A 17,536-nucleotide genomic window follows, 5' to 3' on the forward strand; every position below is an offset into this window, starting at 1 on the left:
AGCAATCGGGGGAGAAGGACCTTGGTCAGGGAGGTGACCAAGAATCCGACAGAGTTCCTCTGTGGAGATGGGAGAGCCTTCCAGAATGACAACCATCTCTGCAGCACTCCACCAATCAGGCCTTTATGGTAGAGTGGCCAGATGGAAGTCACTCCTCAGTAAAAGGCACATGACAGCCCACTTGTAGTTTGCCAAAAGGCACCTAAAGGACTTCTAAAAACCTGTTTTTGCTTTGACATTATGGGGTAGTGTCTAGATTGAAGAAAAACAATTGAATCCATTTTAGAATAAGGCTGTAACGTAACAAAATGTGGAAAAGTTCAAGGGGTCTGAATACTTTCCAAATGCACTGTATTCGTTGTCATGCTCTGTTGTGGTATTAAAATATTCTGCTTGTCTCCAGTTATGCAAAATGTGGAATTGCATGAAATTGCTATTTTTTCTTGGACCGCAAATTAGATAGATTCATGCGGTGCTTTAATTATAAAGGACATCTTTTCACCCCTACCCTTGTCAGCAGTGGAATGTGAATCGACAACCTTCAGGATACTTTGCCATGTGGGCTAATGCTTACAAAACAAAGAACAGTTTCTAAAACTGCATATCTAAAGGCTCTAGAATGTCCTAGGAGTGAAGGTAAATGGTAGGCATGTTCTCTGCTATCCACTTTGTACTAATTATTATTTTGGGTATAGGGGAGGGTCACTTTTTTTTTTTCAAGCGTTCAGGGAGGTTCGAGTAAAAATATATTTTGCTTAAGTGAGGGCTATCCATTTATTTCAGAGCTGTCCAATTTTCTCCAGGTATCCCTCAAATAACATACAGTCCCTAAGCGCCTAATGCATCAAGGATTGGATAGGCATATGGCTCAGAATATGGAATAGAACGTGATGAATAGTCTACTCAAGTATTAATTCAAATAACAAGAAGTAGTGTGTCTGTTAAGAAATATATTCAGAGATAGCAAATATTGTCCTCATCAACCAGTAACCCTGGGACGACCTGTGTGTCATAACCACTTGCTAGTAGATTTACGCACGGGTTTGAATGACCTCTAGGCCATTTAATATACTTAAAATGCACAGGCTAAATCGACTAGTGAATGTGGTTACCCAGTTCACCGTTTCAGGCCTAGAGTTGTTGTTGTTTTATGGGACCTGAACAGACATGGCACTATTACAAGATATGGTAATAGCCCTTATAAACCTCATGTCAACCTTTTCCAATTATGACCCTCAAAGTCACTGTAGTAGGCCTACAAATTGTTAGAATTTATCATTTCTATGGGGAAATGAGAGAATGAATGCAAAGATGTTGGGCTTTGGGCTCATGTCATAGGTACACTGAACAAAAATATAAATGCAACATGTAGTGTTGGTCCCATGTGTTTGAGATATATATATATAGTCCCATATAGTAACAAACAGTGAATCCAGCTCAAAAAAGGTTTTATTCTTCAGATTCTGTGCAGATTGAAAATGACCAGTTACACCTAGTGAAGAAAACCCTCATTTTAGGTATTGAAATGCTCAGTAAGACAGCACAAAGACAAAGCACCTGAATAGACTAACATCCATTACTACAGCTGGCAACATTTAGAAAACATCAGCAACAACTTGTGATCTTTTAACAAACTTGTCAACATTACAGCTGTTGTGCATTGCGCTGTACCAATTCAACACCTTCTCCTCCTTATAGATGCAAAGGCAGCAGAATAGAGCAGAAAATCCAGGAGTCCTTGTATGAGGCTGGAGGTTGTAGCCTGGACGTGGTTTAGCTCTGCCCTCCCAGGGTGTGCTTGTCAAACAGGTACTCGGCCATCTTGTTGTTGACAGCATCCATCTTAGTGAGGTTGGAGACGTGGTTGCCCAGCTTCTTAATGGCCTCCACCTGCTCATTCAGGTAGTGGGACTCCAGGAAGTCACACAGCTAAAGGAGGAAAACACAGGTCAGACAAGAGAATGACTACAGCCACTACTGTAGATGCAGTAACACACAGGAGCCTGGTGGTAATGACATAAGGGCAGATAACTAACTCAATGAGGTGTTTGCAGCTGTCCAACTTATGTATTTGCTGCATTTTTTGTATAGTGTGCATTCTTGTACGTCTGTGGGCTATTGTGTTTGGGTGAAGAGGCAGGTCACACAAGCCTGTGTCATTAGTTAGCAGAGCTACAACAACCTGATCAGCTCCTGGGACAGTACAGTAGCTGTATTCTATGTGATGTATACATGTGACGTGTAGTTCCCCCATAAAGAGGGGGACATTACTTACATGGGGGTCGACCTTGTCGGAGGCAATCTTGTGCAGGTCCAGCAGGGCCTGGTTTACATTCTTCTCCAGCTGCAGAGCACACTGCATGGCCTCCAGGCCATTGCCCCACTCATCACGATCTGGCTTCTACACAGGACAGAGGGAACACAGGAGGGTTAGGGACTACTAGTATGTATACCTATGTATACCTACTAACAGTCAGCCAGTATATCTGGCACATAGGGATAAAAGGAACTGGAAACAATTCAGCAAAAAGTCAAGATGGGGTCAATTTAACACCGTCAATACGAAAAACCACAAATCCGGTGTGGCTCAGTCGGTAGAGCATGGCACTTTCAACGCCAAAGGTAACTGGTTCACTTCCTGCTGGGGCAACCTATATGTCAAATGTATGCATGCATGGCTAAGTTGATTTGGAAGAAAGCGTCTGCTAAATTGCATATTTTAACATTTGGATAGATTGAATCGAGTTACACCTCTCACGCTTTTTCAGTTCAGTGGTTATAGACGCAGTGTGTTTAGGACTACTCCTGGTTCTCTAGATCAGCTTGGCACTGTAGAGACACTTAAGCCAATTTCCTCCATGGAGTAGAGAGAAATCTTTGCAGTTTTAAAGCCAATGTCCTGCAATTCTACACATTTTGCCATGTAGCAGAGAGAAAATGTATATCTGATTTTAGTGTATACTAAATGCGTTTTTCCATTCTAGAAATATATATCTTAAAATACAATCCATATTTTCCCCCCTATTGTTTGGACTTCCTTAGAAAAAGTGATTAGGCAGCCCACCCAATGATTTCAATGGCAGAAAAATCCCTGTACTCATAGGCCTACGCAGTCAGGACATCTCCTTTGGCCACCTTGCTCTAATACCAGGGCAGTCACATAGGGCGTGCCTTTCAAATAACTACCTCAGCATTAAAGACTACTCATTCAAAACAACTCCCATACTTGAAGTCTACAGTTTAGAACAACAGGTTCCATCTAGAACCATAAAGGGTTATTCGGCTTGTCCCTATAGATTAACCATTTGGGTCCATGTAGAACCTTTTCAACTGAGAACCCTCGTCTATGTAAATGAGTGTGTTTCGACGCTCAGTGGCCACACCTTGATGTCCTGGAGGAAAATGCGTCCACCTCTTTTGTTCTGGAAGGAAAGCAGCTTTTCGGCGTGCTCGCGTTCCTCGTCGCTGTTCTCCTTGAAGAAATGAGCGAAGCCAGGCAGAGCCACATCGTCACGGGAGAAATAGAAAGCCTAGGTGGATAGACAAAATAGTGTGGTTAGAAAGACATGTCAAACATGACTCAGCATTCTGTTCATGTTGTGGCAACTAAGCTTGATGACAAAGGCATGCATCAGTCTAGTACTTAGTCTACTTTATAACCTGCCAATTAACCTGTCAATGAGATGTTACGCGCTTTGTCTTATGTAGGATAGAGTCCCAGCTTCATTTAAAATCTATATCTACCGGAAGGCTCTTAATAGCCTAGCCAAGTAAAACTCAAATATGTACTTCACGGAATTGAGTTTCTTGGCTATTAATTGCCTAGGCCTACAGAAAAGTCAAGAGAAAATAATGGCATTTAGGCCCAGGCATAATAATACACAGGTAGATCAACAAAATTGTCCTCTTAGTAGCCTACAATAGTCTCCTTACCATTGAAGTGTAGGTGTAAGAGGCAAACATCTCCATGTTGATCATCCGGTTGATGGCAGCTTCGCTGTCGCGGTGATAGTTCTGACGGACCTGAGACTCCATTTTGGCAGATTTTCCTCTTTTATATCAAAATGAACGGTACAAAAATAAAGTTTCTTAGACTATGTTGCTATTAGAGTTCAAGCAAGTGTTACGTTTTCAATCCGGCAGAAGAGTTCCGTTCAATCACTGTTGAAGCAAGAACTTCTTCATGCGTCTTCCCAGAGATGTGGAGGTGAAGAAGCCTTGTTCGCTCTATTTATTGTTCCAAACGGAATGCGTCAGTGAAATCGACCCTCACAGAGCGCAGCCAATCACGTTTAGAATTTCAACAGAAAAGAGGAGGATCATTTGATGACGATCTCACTCATACGCATGACCTAAAGCACAGATGATGTATTATATTGACAAGATAGCCGAGTGACCGCTCTAACAATGGCAATACATGTCCTCAATGATAGCATACAGGCGAGAGCAGTTGGGACCATTCTAGCAAATGAGAGGGCACGTACGCGTGTGAACAACACGCACAACTAAACATTGTTTTTCTCAAAGTTGCCGGAATGCCACGTTCATCCACATATATCAGTACATTTGTAAAAGCTTAAACACGACACAACTTATATTCGATCAAAATACTCAGGTAATTCGACACTCTCTTACATACCTCCACACAAAAACGGGCTTATCTCACTGATTTTGGGCAGAGTAAATCCTCTCGCTTCGATCTCTTCATCATCCTGAAGAAATCAATATTTATTACAAGGTAACATTTTTTTGGTAACATCTAAAACAGTAGTATCAACCAAAAGCAGTGTTACAGTGCAGGTCTAACTACAGCGGCTATTTTTTGCAAAATGTGCGTGTATTATATCCTGAGATTAATTTGAACATTCATTCTAATAATAGGCTAATTGAGAAATATCCTAGGTCTATATTTTTATTTAGGCTACAAAAGGAATTGAACATTGTGACACAGTTCTGCAAACGTCTGTTTCATTCTCTAAGAGCACATGTTTCAATAGCATATGTAGCTTAATTATTTTCCTTTTCCAGAATGCAGTTAAAATAAAAACTGTACGGTTTATCACACTTTTTTTTTAATATCAATTCAATTTGCAGTATGAGGTATGGGAATACAGTATGTGGACAGAGACAGAAACTTTGACTTTTGTAGAAATTGTATTTGATGATACACCTTTCGGTTTCAAATGACATATTGTAGTTGACAAAAGGACTATCAAAGTTGCTCACATTAGCCTAGAAATAACTGCACAAAATCAGTAGCTATATCTAACCATACACAGGTTATTAAGCTAAAACTGTGAAGTGAAAAACGTTTACAGCTTATGAAAATCAAAGACTACAGTAATAAAGTAACCTTCCTAACAACTTCAGTTCCCATGACCTGATCTTCCACAACTGCTGACAGGGTGCTTTCACTGTGCTGGGTTATTGCTCAATACAGACATGTAGTTGTAACATCATTGGGATTCATAAGAACTAGGTCTTCTGGGGCAGTATGCATCAAGAGTCTCAGTGTAAGAGTGCTGATTTAGGATCAGTTCAGCCTTTTAGATCACACTGAATAACATTACATGGACAGGGAAGACCTGATCCTAGATCATCACTCCTATTCTGACAACAGGCTTGATACATTTATACCAGTGGAGGCTGGTGGGAGGACGGACTCATTGTAATGGTTGAAATGGAGTAAATGGAATGGAGTCAAACAAGTGGTTTCCATATGTTTGATGGGTTTGATACCGTTCCATTGATTCCATTCCAGCCAATTCAATTAGCACGTTCTCCTATGGCTCCTCCCCCCAGCCTCCACTGATTTACACGGTCCCTAGTCCGTCCTGGCCTAGTATGGAAGGAAGCACCTCTACTCCAATTGTTTGAGAACAGAACCCCCTTTTTCCTAATATGTAACCCAAAACAGAATCTATCTATCAGTTTGTCATAGCTTCTATCTAGGTTCATTGTTTGTTGAAAAATTATAAAGCTGCTTCAAATGGGGGTAAGGGTCTTTCAACATAGATAGCCCTTGAAGTGTGTGCACTGCTCTCTGTTACTTTGATCAACTGTTCTAGACTGAACCTCACTTTATAGCGTAACGTTTTAATTATGAGCGCAAACAACGTTTTGGAGACCGGTGTTACAAAAGGGCTGTGACATACTTGGCATTCCTTTTTTCTGCAAAAAGTGATGTCACTTTTTGACCAAATGATGTGTCATGCTTAAAGGATACGTTTGGGTGAGCGTATAACGCGAACGTCTAGCATCCCAAAGGTTGCTTGTTTGAAACTCATCACGGACAACTTTAGCATTTTTGCTAATTAGCAACTTTGCAACTATTTACTACTTTCTAGCTACTTTGCAACTACTTAGCATGTTAGTTAACCCTTCCCCTAACCCTAATCGTAACCCTTTAACCTAACTCCTAACCTTAACCTTAGACCTAACCTTAACCCTTAACCCCTAGCCTAGCTAACGTTAGCACCTAGCCACCGAGCTAACGTTAGCCACAACAAATTGTAATTTGTAACATATCATATGTTTAGCAAATTCCTAACATATTGTAGAAATTGTCATTCGTAACATATTGTACGAATTGCAATTCATAACATATCATATGAAATGGATGATGGACATCCACAAACTAATTGGAGTATCCCGGATTTACTTTTACTATGTTACGTCTACCCCTGAGTCCAGGTTGTTCTAAGTGACCTTCTTTAAGCAGAAGGGCAAACATAGCATTAAAATTGCATCTTACAACAAATGTTCTTAATTTGTTATGCAAATCTTTTCTGTAATGTTCAACCCCGGGAACCTGTGTTAAGTTGTTAAGGTTACGACCGGGTCCATCATGTGACCAGCCGCACAAAGTTATAAACAGTAAGTAATACTGTAAATGGTTAACCATTACAGAACTCTTTCTATTGAAGTTCTGAAGGGTGACACAGTGTTTTTAGTCTGTACTCTTTCGCCCTCCCCGTCTCTTCCTATTGCACCCTCCCTCCCACAATTATTCCCAGGGGCGCAACTTTGGATTTAGAAGTGGGAGGGATATATATATATATATATATATATATATATATATATATATATATAGTCTTTCTTTTTTTCTCCAGATAAACACTCCAAAAAGTTGCACCCCTGCTTATTCCTGTCACAACCTCCTGTTTGTTCTACTACATTGTGGACTGACTCAGGCTCTGCCCTGGCTGTATTTCTTCCTTGTCATTGTGACTCAGCATTCTGGAGTCTCAAGCAGAGACAGAAGAGGAAGTGACACAGCCGACTCTTCAATAAATAACAGAAAAGTGGTGCGTGCATATGTATTCACCCCCTTTGCTATGAAGCCCCTAAATGAGATCCAAAGTGTTAGGCATGTTCTGTAAATCAAATGATACAAACCACCAAAAAATCTATTTTAATTTCAGGTTGTAAGGCAACAAAATAGGAAAAATGCCAAGGGGGGTGAATATTCTTTCCCCCTCCCCCTCTATTCCTATTTCTCTCCCTCCATCCCACTAATTTTCCTGTCATAACCTCCTGTTTGTTCTACTACAGTGTGGACTGACTCAGGCTCTGCCCTGGCTGTATTTCTGCCTTGTCATTGTGACTCAGCATTCTGGAGTCTCAAGCAGAGACGGAAGAGGAAGCAAGATGTTCCACTCTCTCATTGGTTCTGTTTCAATGGAAGTCAATGACTAAGCAGACCACTATCGCATTGGTGTCTATGGAGAGATCCCCCCCTTAAGAAGACAATGGTAAATGGCCTGAGTGAACTATCTTCAATTATCCACCATCTTTGGTCTCAAGGCCATTCTTTCTGTTATCACCGTGACAATGGTGGAAGGAGGCTGGGTCTCATGACCATGGAAACAGACTTGAGCGGTGGTGAGTAGGTGGTGAGAGGGTGAAGAACGGCTGAGACCAGATTTGAAGAAAAGGAAAAAGGGAAGAAGGGAACAGCAGCAACATATACTATACTATGCAACTTATATATACTGTGTAAGGCATTTTTTAACAAATAGCTCTGAAATGATTGTTTCTGTTTAATTTTGGAGGGAAAATACATCAACAACTTTCCTGATAATTTGGCCAATATACTCCAATCACAATTTAAATAACAATATATTTCTATATTACTTTAAACTGTTGGTCTAACTAACAGTTTAGAAAATCACCACCAAACCCCTTGGTTTTTCACACTCACTGTGTTTCAAGAATGGTCCACCACACAAAGGACATCCAGCCAATTTGACACAACAGTGGGAAGCATTGGAGTCAACATGGGTCAGCATCCCTGTAGAACGCTTTCGATACCTTGTAGAGTCCTTGCCCCAACGAATTGAGCCTGCTTTAGGGAAAAGGGGGCGTTTGCAACTCAGTATTAGGAAGTTGTTCTTAACCTTTTATACACTCAGTGTATATATACAGTGCCGTAAAAAAGTATTTTCCCCCCTTCTGATTTTCTCTATTTTTGCATATTTTTGATACTGAACATTATCAAAAATTCAACCAAAACCTAATAATAGATAAAGGTAACCTGAGTTTACAAATAACAAAAAAAATTGATACTTATTTTATTTATTTAATTAACAAAGTTACGCAACACATAAAAGTAATTGCCCCCTTACACTCAATAATTGGTATTGCCACCTTTAGCAGCAATGACTGCAACCAAATTCTTCCTGTAGTGTTTGATCAGTCTCTCACATCACTGTGGAGGAATTTGAATTTGTGGGTTTTTTAAGCATGAACTGCTTGTTTCAAGTCCTGCCACAACATCTCAATTGGAATTAGGTCTGGACTTTGACTAGGCCATTCCAAAACTTAACAATTATAGCTTTTTAACCATTTTCATGTAGACTTGATTGTGTGGTTTGGATCATTGTCTTGCTGTATGACCTAGCTGCGCTTCAGCTTCAACTCACAGATGGATGGCCTGACATTCTCCTGTAGTATTCTCTGATACAGAGCAGAATTCATGGTTCCTTCTATTAAGGCAAGTCATCCAGGTCTTGAGGCAGCAAAGCATCCCCAAACCATCACACTACCACCATGCTTGACCGTTGGTATGATGTTCTTACTGTGGAATGCAGTGTTTGGTTTTCGCAAGACATAATGGGACCCAACCGTTGTATAGGAAATCATGTCCAGTCCTAATAGGCTAAATATTCTATTATGAATAAAAGTATTGTGTTGGTCTACCTGGAAACAGAGAGGCTAATTACTTATTTCCACTGGCACTCAGCCAAGGATGTATAAACACTGAATAATGTAGACCTATCTGTTACAACGGACTCCTGTTACATTTAGCCCTCTGGGGCGATTACCATCTGTTCGGTCTTACTGAACTCACTATAGTTTCCAACCCCTACTGGATTGACTGTTGATACCTAGCCTGCTGTCAGCTAGCTAACAACCACTTGGAAAGCCACTCTGGACGAAGCTATTTATAAACACTGAATAATGGAGGCCTATCTGTTACAATGGACTCCTGTTACATTTAGCCTTTTGGGCGATTACCATTTTTCAACTGGTTGTTCAGCACAATACCGTGTCCGTTGAATTAAATGCTGCCCACTATTCTGTTTTACTGAACGCAACCATGAAGTTTATGCAAATACTTGGCAATATCATGGCGCGATTGAACAATAGAAGCTCACTATAGTTTCCAAAACCTACTGGATTGGCTGTTGATACCTAGCCTGCTGTCAGCTAGCTAACAACCAATTGGCAAGCCACTCTGGACGAAGCTAGCGTGGCTAAGCGATCCATTGCTGTATATGTATACCTCCTGTAACGCCTAAACCAAGCTGTTGCTAAAAACTCAGGTTTTAAAATGGTGCAGTTCACTTAATTTTAAGAGCAGAAATAAATGTAGTAGTAATGGAAAGCTGGGATCTCCCTCTTAACAGAGGCCATCAAAGCTGCTTTCAAAGTGTGTTTTTCCCCTGATTGCATTAAGAAATGTTGTGAAATAACTGTGCACAAGGGCCTCAGGGGGAATTCGTAGGATTTGGGATGTTAAATTTGTATCCCTCCATTTGGTATGATATGTAACATTACGTTATGAATGGAATAGCGGTAGTAGAACATCATACGAATTGGAGGACGTAACGTATCATACGTCTTGGAGGAGGTATAGTATTATATGTCCTGCTTTGAGGCCAGGCTGCTTGTAAGCATTTCACTGTAATGTCTGCACCTGTTGTATTCGGCACATGTGGCCAATCAAATTTGATTTGATTTGATTTGTTGCTTTGTTAGCATTTGTGGCTAACACTAGCGGCTAACGCAGCAGGCTAGGGGAATTTACTTAGCAGATTAAGAGAACTAACACGGAAGGTTAGTAGACTTTATGTAGCAAGTTAGGAGAATTAGGATAAGGTTAGGAAAAGGAATACGGTAAGGGTTAGCTAGAAGGCAGAGGCTGAGGTTCCAAAGGTAACCGCTCCGTTCCTCCCCATCCTGTTTTACTTTTTAAATCAAAGCACATTTTGCCTAGTGGAGCACGCTGTTGAGTTTTAGCTGCATGAGAAAAAATGCAACCTTTCAAGCAATCATCTAAAATCTCATAAGAAATTAGATGGTGATTTCTGTCTTACAGTAATGTCATACTATGCTATATTTGGTTCTGTTATGTAGAATACTATCTTTATGTGATCTTTCCGACATTGATTAATCTTTGATCTAACTATTAAAAAAGCACCATTCTTCATTCATCACTGAAATTCGCCAGAGTAGCCTGTTCTCTGGACAGCAGAGCGAGTAGATCAGAGAGAGTAAAGAATCCCACACATGTACAGAAGCTTCGGATCTTTAGCTATTGGGGAGAGGCTTCAGAAGAATTCGGAACCGCTAAAATGTTACAGTGGTCACCGATAGCCAGCGGGTGGAGGGGGACCTGTATCAGTGAATTTGACTCAACCCAATTGAACCCTTATGGGAGATTCTGGAGCAGAGCCTAAGACCACCATTTTCCACCATGTCGTGATGTGACTTGCATTAATGTGATGACTGTTATTTATCAAATCAATTAACTATGTTTAATTGTTGCTCGATTAAATTAATCATGTAACAACTAATTCATTAGGAATTTGGGAAACCACAGAAGAAGTTGTTTAACGAGTTACCGTCTCCCGAAATAAACTCTTAGAAGATACACTACCAGTCAAAAGTTTGGACACACCTACTCATTCAATGGTTTTTCTTCATTTGGAATATTTTCTACATTGTAGAATAATAGTGAAGACATCAAACTATGAAATAACACATATGGAATCATGTAACAAAACAAAGGAGATGATCGTGGACTTCAGGAAACAGCAGAGGGTGCACCCCCCTATCCACATGGACGGGACCGCAGTGGAGAAGGTGGAAAGCTTCAAGTTCCTTGGCGTACACATCACCGACAAACTGAAATGGTTCACCCACGCAGACAGTGTGGTGAAGAAGGCGCAACAGAGCCTCTTCAACCTCAGGAGGCTGAAGAAATTCGTCTTAGCACCTAAAACCCTCACAAACTTTTATAGATGCTCAATTGAGAGCATCCTGTCGGGCTGTATCACCTCCTGGTATGGCAACTGCACCGCCCACAACCGCAGGGCTCTCCAGAGGGTGGTGCGGTCTGCCGAATACATTACCGGGGGCAAACTACCCGCCCTCCAAGACACATACAACACCCGATGTCACAGGGAGGCAAAAAAGATCATCAAGGACATCAACTACCCGAGCCACTGCCTGTTCACCCCGCTATCATCCAGAAGGCAAGGTCAGTACCGGTACATCAAAGCTGGAACCGAGATAATGAAAAACTGCTTCTACAGTGGGGAAAAAAAGTATTTAGTCAGCCACCAATTGTGCAAGTTCTCCCACTTAAAAAGATGAGAGAGGCCTGTAATTTTCATCATAGGTACACGTCAACTATGACAGACAAATTGAGAAAAGAAAATCCAGAAAATCACATTGTAGGATTTTTTATGAATTTATTTGCAAATTATGGTGGAAAATAAGTATTTGGTCACCTACAAACAAGCAAGATTTCTGGCTCTCACAGACCTGTAACTTCTTCTTTAAGAGGCTCCTCTGTCCTCCACTCGTTACCTGTATTAATGGCACCTGTTTGAACTTGTTTTCAGTATAAAAGACACCTGTCCACAACCTCAAACAGTCACACTCCAAACTCCACTATGGCCAAGACCAAAGAGCTGTCAAATGACACCAGAAACAAAATTGTAGACCTGCACCAGGCTGGGAAGACTGACTCTGCAATAGGTAAGCAGCTTGGTTTGAAGAAATCAACTGTGGGAGCAATTATTAGGAAATGGAAGACATTCAAGACCACTGATAATCTCCCTCGATCTGGGGCTCCACGCAAGATCTCACCCCGTGGGGTCAAAATGATCACAAGAACGGTGAGCAAAAATCCCAGAACCACACAGGGGGACCTAGTGAATGACCTGCAGAGAGCTGGGACCAAAGTAACAAAGCCTAACATCAGTAACACACTACGCCACCAGGGACTCAAATCCTGCAGTGCTAGACGTGTCCCCCTGCTTAAGCCAGTACATGTCCAGGCCCGTCTGAAGTTTGCTAGAGTGCATCCAGAAGAGGATTGGGAGAATGTCATATGGTCAGATGAAACCAAAATATAACTTTTTGGTAAAAACTCAACTCAGTCGTGTTTGGAGGACAAAGAATGCTGAGTTGCATCCAAAGAACACCATACCTACTGTGAAGCATGGGAGTGAAAACATCATACTTTGGGGCTGTTTTTCTGCAAAGGGACCAGGACGACTGATCCGTGTAAAGGAAAGAATGAATGGGGCCATGTATCGTGAGATTATGAGTGAAAACCTCCTTCCATCAGCAAGGGCATTGAAGATGAAACGTGGCTGGGTCTTTCAGCATGACAATGATCCCAAACACACCGCCCGGGCAACGAAGGAGTGGCTTCGTAAGAAGCATTTCAAGGTCCTGGAGTCTCCAGATCTCAACCCCATAGAAAATCTTTGGAGGGAGTTGAAAGTCCGTGTTGCCCAGCGACAGCCCCAAAACATCACTGCTCTAGAGGAGATCTGCATGGAGGAATGGGCCAAAATACCAGCAGCAGTGTGTGAAAACCTTGTGAAGACTTACAGAAAACGTTTGACCTGTGTCATTGCCAACAAAGGGTATATAACAAAGTATTGAGAAACTTTTGTTATTGACCAAATACTTATTTTCCACCATAATTTGCAAATAAATTCATAAAAAATCCTACAATGTGATTTTCTGGATATTTTTTCCTCATTTTGTCTGTCATAGTTGACGTGTACCTATGATGAAAATTACAGGCCTCTCTCATCTTTTTAAGTGGGAGAACTTGCACAATTGGTGGCTGACTAAATACTTTTTCCCCACTGTATCTCAAGGCCATCAGACTGTTAAATAGCTATCACTAGCACTTTAGAGGCTGCTGCTGCCTATTGAAATCACTGGCCACTTTAATAATGTTTACATATCTTGCACTACTCATCTCATATGTATATACTGCATTCTATTCTATAATATTCTACTGTATCTTAGTCCATGCCGCTCTGTCATTGCTTGTCCATATATGTATATATTCTTAAATCCCATTACCATCATTGGTTTTTTGTGTATTGGGTATATGTTGTGGAATTGTTAGATATTACTGCTCTATCGGAGCTAGCAGCACAAGCATTTCGCTACACCCGCTATAACATCTGCTAAACACGTGTATGTGACAAATAACATTTGATTTGATTTGATGCAGTAACCAAAAAAGTGTTAAACTAATCTAAATATATTTTAGCTTTGAAATTCTTCAAACAGCCACCCATTAACTTGATGACAGCTTTTCACACTCTTGGCATTCTCTCAACCAGCTTCACCTGGAATGCTTTTCCAACAGTCTTGAAGGAGTTACCACATATGCTGAGCACTGTCCGACTCATCCCAAACCATCACGATTGTGGAGGCCAGGTCATCTGATGCAGCACTCCATCACTCTCCTTCTTGGTAAAATAGCCCTTACACAGCCTGGAGGTGTGTTGGGTCATTGTCCTGTTAAAAAACAAATTATAGTCCCACTAAGCCCAAACCAGATGGGATGGTGTATTGCTGCAGAATGCTGTGGTAGCCATGCAGGTTAAGTGTGCCTTGAATTCTAAATAAATCACAGACAGTGTCACCAGCAAAGCATTCCCACACCATAACACCTCCTCCTCCATGCTTTACGGTGGAACTACACATGCGGATATCATCCGTTCACCTACACCGCGTCTCAAAAAGACACTGCGGTTGGAACCAAAAATCTCCAATTTGGACTACAGACCAAAGGACACATTTCCACCGGTCTAATGTCCATTGCTGTCACGCCCTGGCTCTGGGGACTCTTATATGTTGAGCCAGGGTGTGGATTGTCTATGTTGTATTTTCTATGTTTCGTTCTAGTTCGTGTTTTCTATGTTGGCTAGGGTGGTTCCCAATCAGAGGCAGCTGATTCTCGTTGTCTCTGATTGGGAACCATACTTAGGCAGCCTTTTGGCACTAGTTTATTGTGGGATCTTGTTCTGTATAGGTTTGTGTTGGTGAACCTGTAGACTTCACGTATCGTTTTGTTGTTTTGTTGTATTGGTTAAAGTACTCATTAAAAGATGTACGCCTATCACGCTGCGCCTTGGTCCGCTTCTTACAACGGACGTGACAATTGCTTGTGTTTCTTGGCCCAAACAGGTCTCTTCTTATTATTGGTATCCTTTAGTGGTGGTTTCTTTTCATCAATTCGACCATGAAGGCCTGATTCACACAATCCCCTCTGAACAGTTGATGTTGAGATGTGTCTGTGACTTGAACCCTGTGAAGCATTTATTTGGGCTGCAATTTCTGAGGCTGGTAAGTCTAATGAACTTATCCTCTGCAGCAGAGGTAACTCTGGGTCTTCCATTCCTGTGGCGGTCCTCATGAGAGCAAGTTTCATCATAGGCTTGATGGTTTTTGTGACTGCACTTGAAGAAACTTTCAAAGTTCTTGAAATGTTCTGTATTGACTGACCTTCATGTCTTAAAAGTAATGATGGACCGTTTCTCTTGAGCTGTTCTTGCCATTATATGGACTTGGTCTTTTACCAAATAGGGCTATCTTCTGTATGCCCCCCCTGTCACAACACAACTGATTGGCTCAAATGCATTAAGAATGAAATAAATTTCACAAATTAACTTTTAACAAGGCACACCTGTTAATTGAAATGCATTCCAGGTGACTACTTCATGAAGCTGGTTGAGAGAATGCAAAGAGTGTGCAAAGCTGTCATCAAGGCAAAGGGTGGCTATTTGAAGAATATAAAATATAAAATATATTTTGATATGTTTAACACTTTTTTGGTTACTACATGATTCCATATGTGTTATTTCATAGTTTTGATATCTTCACTATTATTCTACAATGTAAAAAATAATATAAAAATAAAGAAAAATCCTTGAATGAGTAGGTCTGTCCAAACTTTTGACAGGTAGTGTATGTACAGTGAGGGACAAAAGTATTTGATCCCCTGCTGATTATGTACGTTTGCCCACTGACAAAGAAATGATCAGTCTATAATTTTAATGGTAGGTTTATTTGAACAGTGAGAGACAGAATAACAACAACAAAATCCAGAAAAACACATGTAAAAAATGATATAAATTGATTTGCATTTTAATGAGGGAAATAAGTATTTGACCCCCTCTCAATCAGAAAGATTTCTGGCTCCCAGGTGTCTTTTATACAGGTAACGATCTGAGATTAGGAGCACACTCTTAAAGGGAGTGCTCCTAATCTCAGCTTGTTACCTGTATAAAAGACACCTGTCCACAGAAGCAATCAATCAATCAGATTCCAAACTCTCCACCATGGCCAAGACCAAAGAGCTCTCCAAGGATGTCAGGGACAAGATTGTAGACCTACACAAGGCTGGAATGGGCTACAAGACCATCGCCAAGCAGCTTGGTGAGAAGGTGACAACAGTTGGTGCGATTATTCGCAAATGGAAGAAACACAAAATAACTGTCAATCTCCCTCGTGCCTCCCTCGGGCCAAGGCAGCTGGGACCATAGTCACCAAGAAAACAATTGGTAACACACTACGCCGTGAAGGACTGAAATCCTGCAGCGCCCGCATGGTCCCCCTGCTCAAGAAAGCACATATACAGGGCCGTCTGAAGTTTGCCAATGAACATCTGAATGATTCAGAGGAGAACTGGATGAAAGTGTTGTGGTCAGATGAGACTAAAATCGAGCTCTTTGGCATCAACTCATCTCGCCATGTTTAGAGGAGGAGGAATGCTGCCTATGACCCCAAGAACACCATCCCCACCGTCAAACATGGAGGTGGAAACATTATGCTTTGGGGGTGTTTTTCTGCTAAGGCGACAGGACAACTTCACTGCATCAAAGGGACGATGGACGGGGCCATGTACCGTCAAATCTTGGGTGAGAACCTCCTTCCCTCAGCAAGGGCATTGAAAATGGGTCGTGGATGGGTATTCCAGCATGACAATGACCCAAGACACACGGCCAAGGCAACAATGGAGTGGCTCAAGAAGAGGCACATTAAGGTCCTGGAGTGGCCTAGCCAGTCACCAGACCTTAATCCCATAGAAAATCTGTGGAGGGAGCTGAAGGTTCGAGTTGCCAAACGTCAGCCTCGATACCTTAATGACTTGGCAGGGCGGCAGGTGGCTTAGTGGTTAAGAGCGTTTTGCCAGTAACCGAAAGGTCACTGGTTCTAATCCCCGAGCTGACTAGGTGGAAAAATCTGTCGATGTGCCCTTGAGCAAGGCACTTAACCCTAATTGCTCCTGTAAGTCGCTCTGGATAAGAGCGTCTGCTAAATGACTAAAATGTAAATGTTGTATAAGATATTTTTTTTTTTTTTTTTTCACCTTTATTTAACCAGGTAAACCAGTTGAGAACAAGTTCTCATTTACAACTGCGACCTGGCCAAGATAAAGCAAAGCAGTGCGATAAAAACAACAACACAGAGTTACATATGGGGTAAAACAAAACAAAGTCAAAAATACAACAGAAATACATATAATATACAGTGTGTGCAAATTTAGCAAGTTATGGAGGTAAGGCAATAAAATAGGCTATAGTGCAAAATAATTACAATTAGTATTAACACTGGAATGATAGATGTGCAAGAGATGATGTGCAAATAGAGATACTGGGGTACAAATGAGCAAAATAAATAACAATATAGGGATGAGGTAGTTGGGCGGGCTAATTTCAGATGGGCTGTGTACAGGTGCAGTGATCGGTAAGGTGCTCTGACAACTGATGCTTAAAGTTAGTGAGGGAGATAAGTGTCTCCAGCTTCAGAGAGTGGGACAAAATCCCTCCTGAGATGTGTGCAAACCTGGTGGCCAACTACAAGAAACGTCTGACCTCTGTGATTGCCAACAAGGGTTTTGCCACCAAGTACTAAGTCATGTTTTGCAGAGGGGTCAAATACTTATTTCCCTCATTAAAATGCAAATCAATTCATAACATTTTTG

General features: G+C 41.3%; 1 protein-coding gene across 1 annotated transcript; it reads right to left on the bottom strand.

The window, feature by feature from the left end:
* Positions 1–1,431: 1,431 nt before the first annotated feature.
* On the bottom strand, positions 1,432–4,250 carry LOC121550372 (ferritin, middle subunit). The gene is made up of 4 exons (XM_041862600.2): positions 3,934–4,250; positions 3,384–3,530; positions 2,276–2,401; positions 1,432–1,929 (listed from the first exon to the last, which is right to left on the bottom strand). The coding sequence occupies exons 1-4, from the start codon at positions 4,033–4,035 to the stop codon at positions 1,774–1,776; spliced, it is 531 nt and encodes a 176-aa protein (XP_041718534.2). The 5' UTR covers positions 4,036–4,250; the 3' UTR covers positions 1,432–1,773.
* Between the last annotated feature and the right edge of the window lie 13,286 nt (positions 4,251–17,536).

Source organism: Coregonus clupeaformis, chromosome 35 (genome assembly GCF_020615455.1).
Source record: "Coregonus clupeaformis isolate EN_2021a chromosome 35, ASM2061545v1, whole genome shotgun sequence".
Classification (NCBI taxonomy): domain Eukaryota; kingdom Metazoa; phylum Chordata; class Actinopteri; order Salmoniformes; family Salmonidae; genus Coregonus; species Coregonus clupeaformis.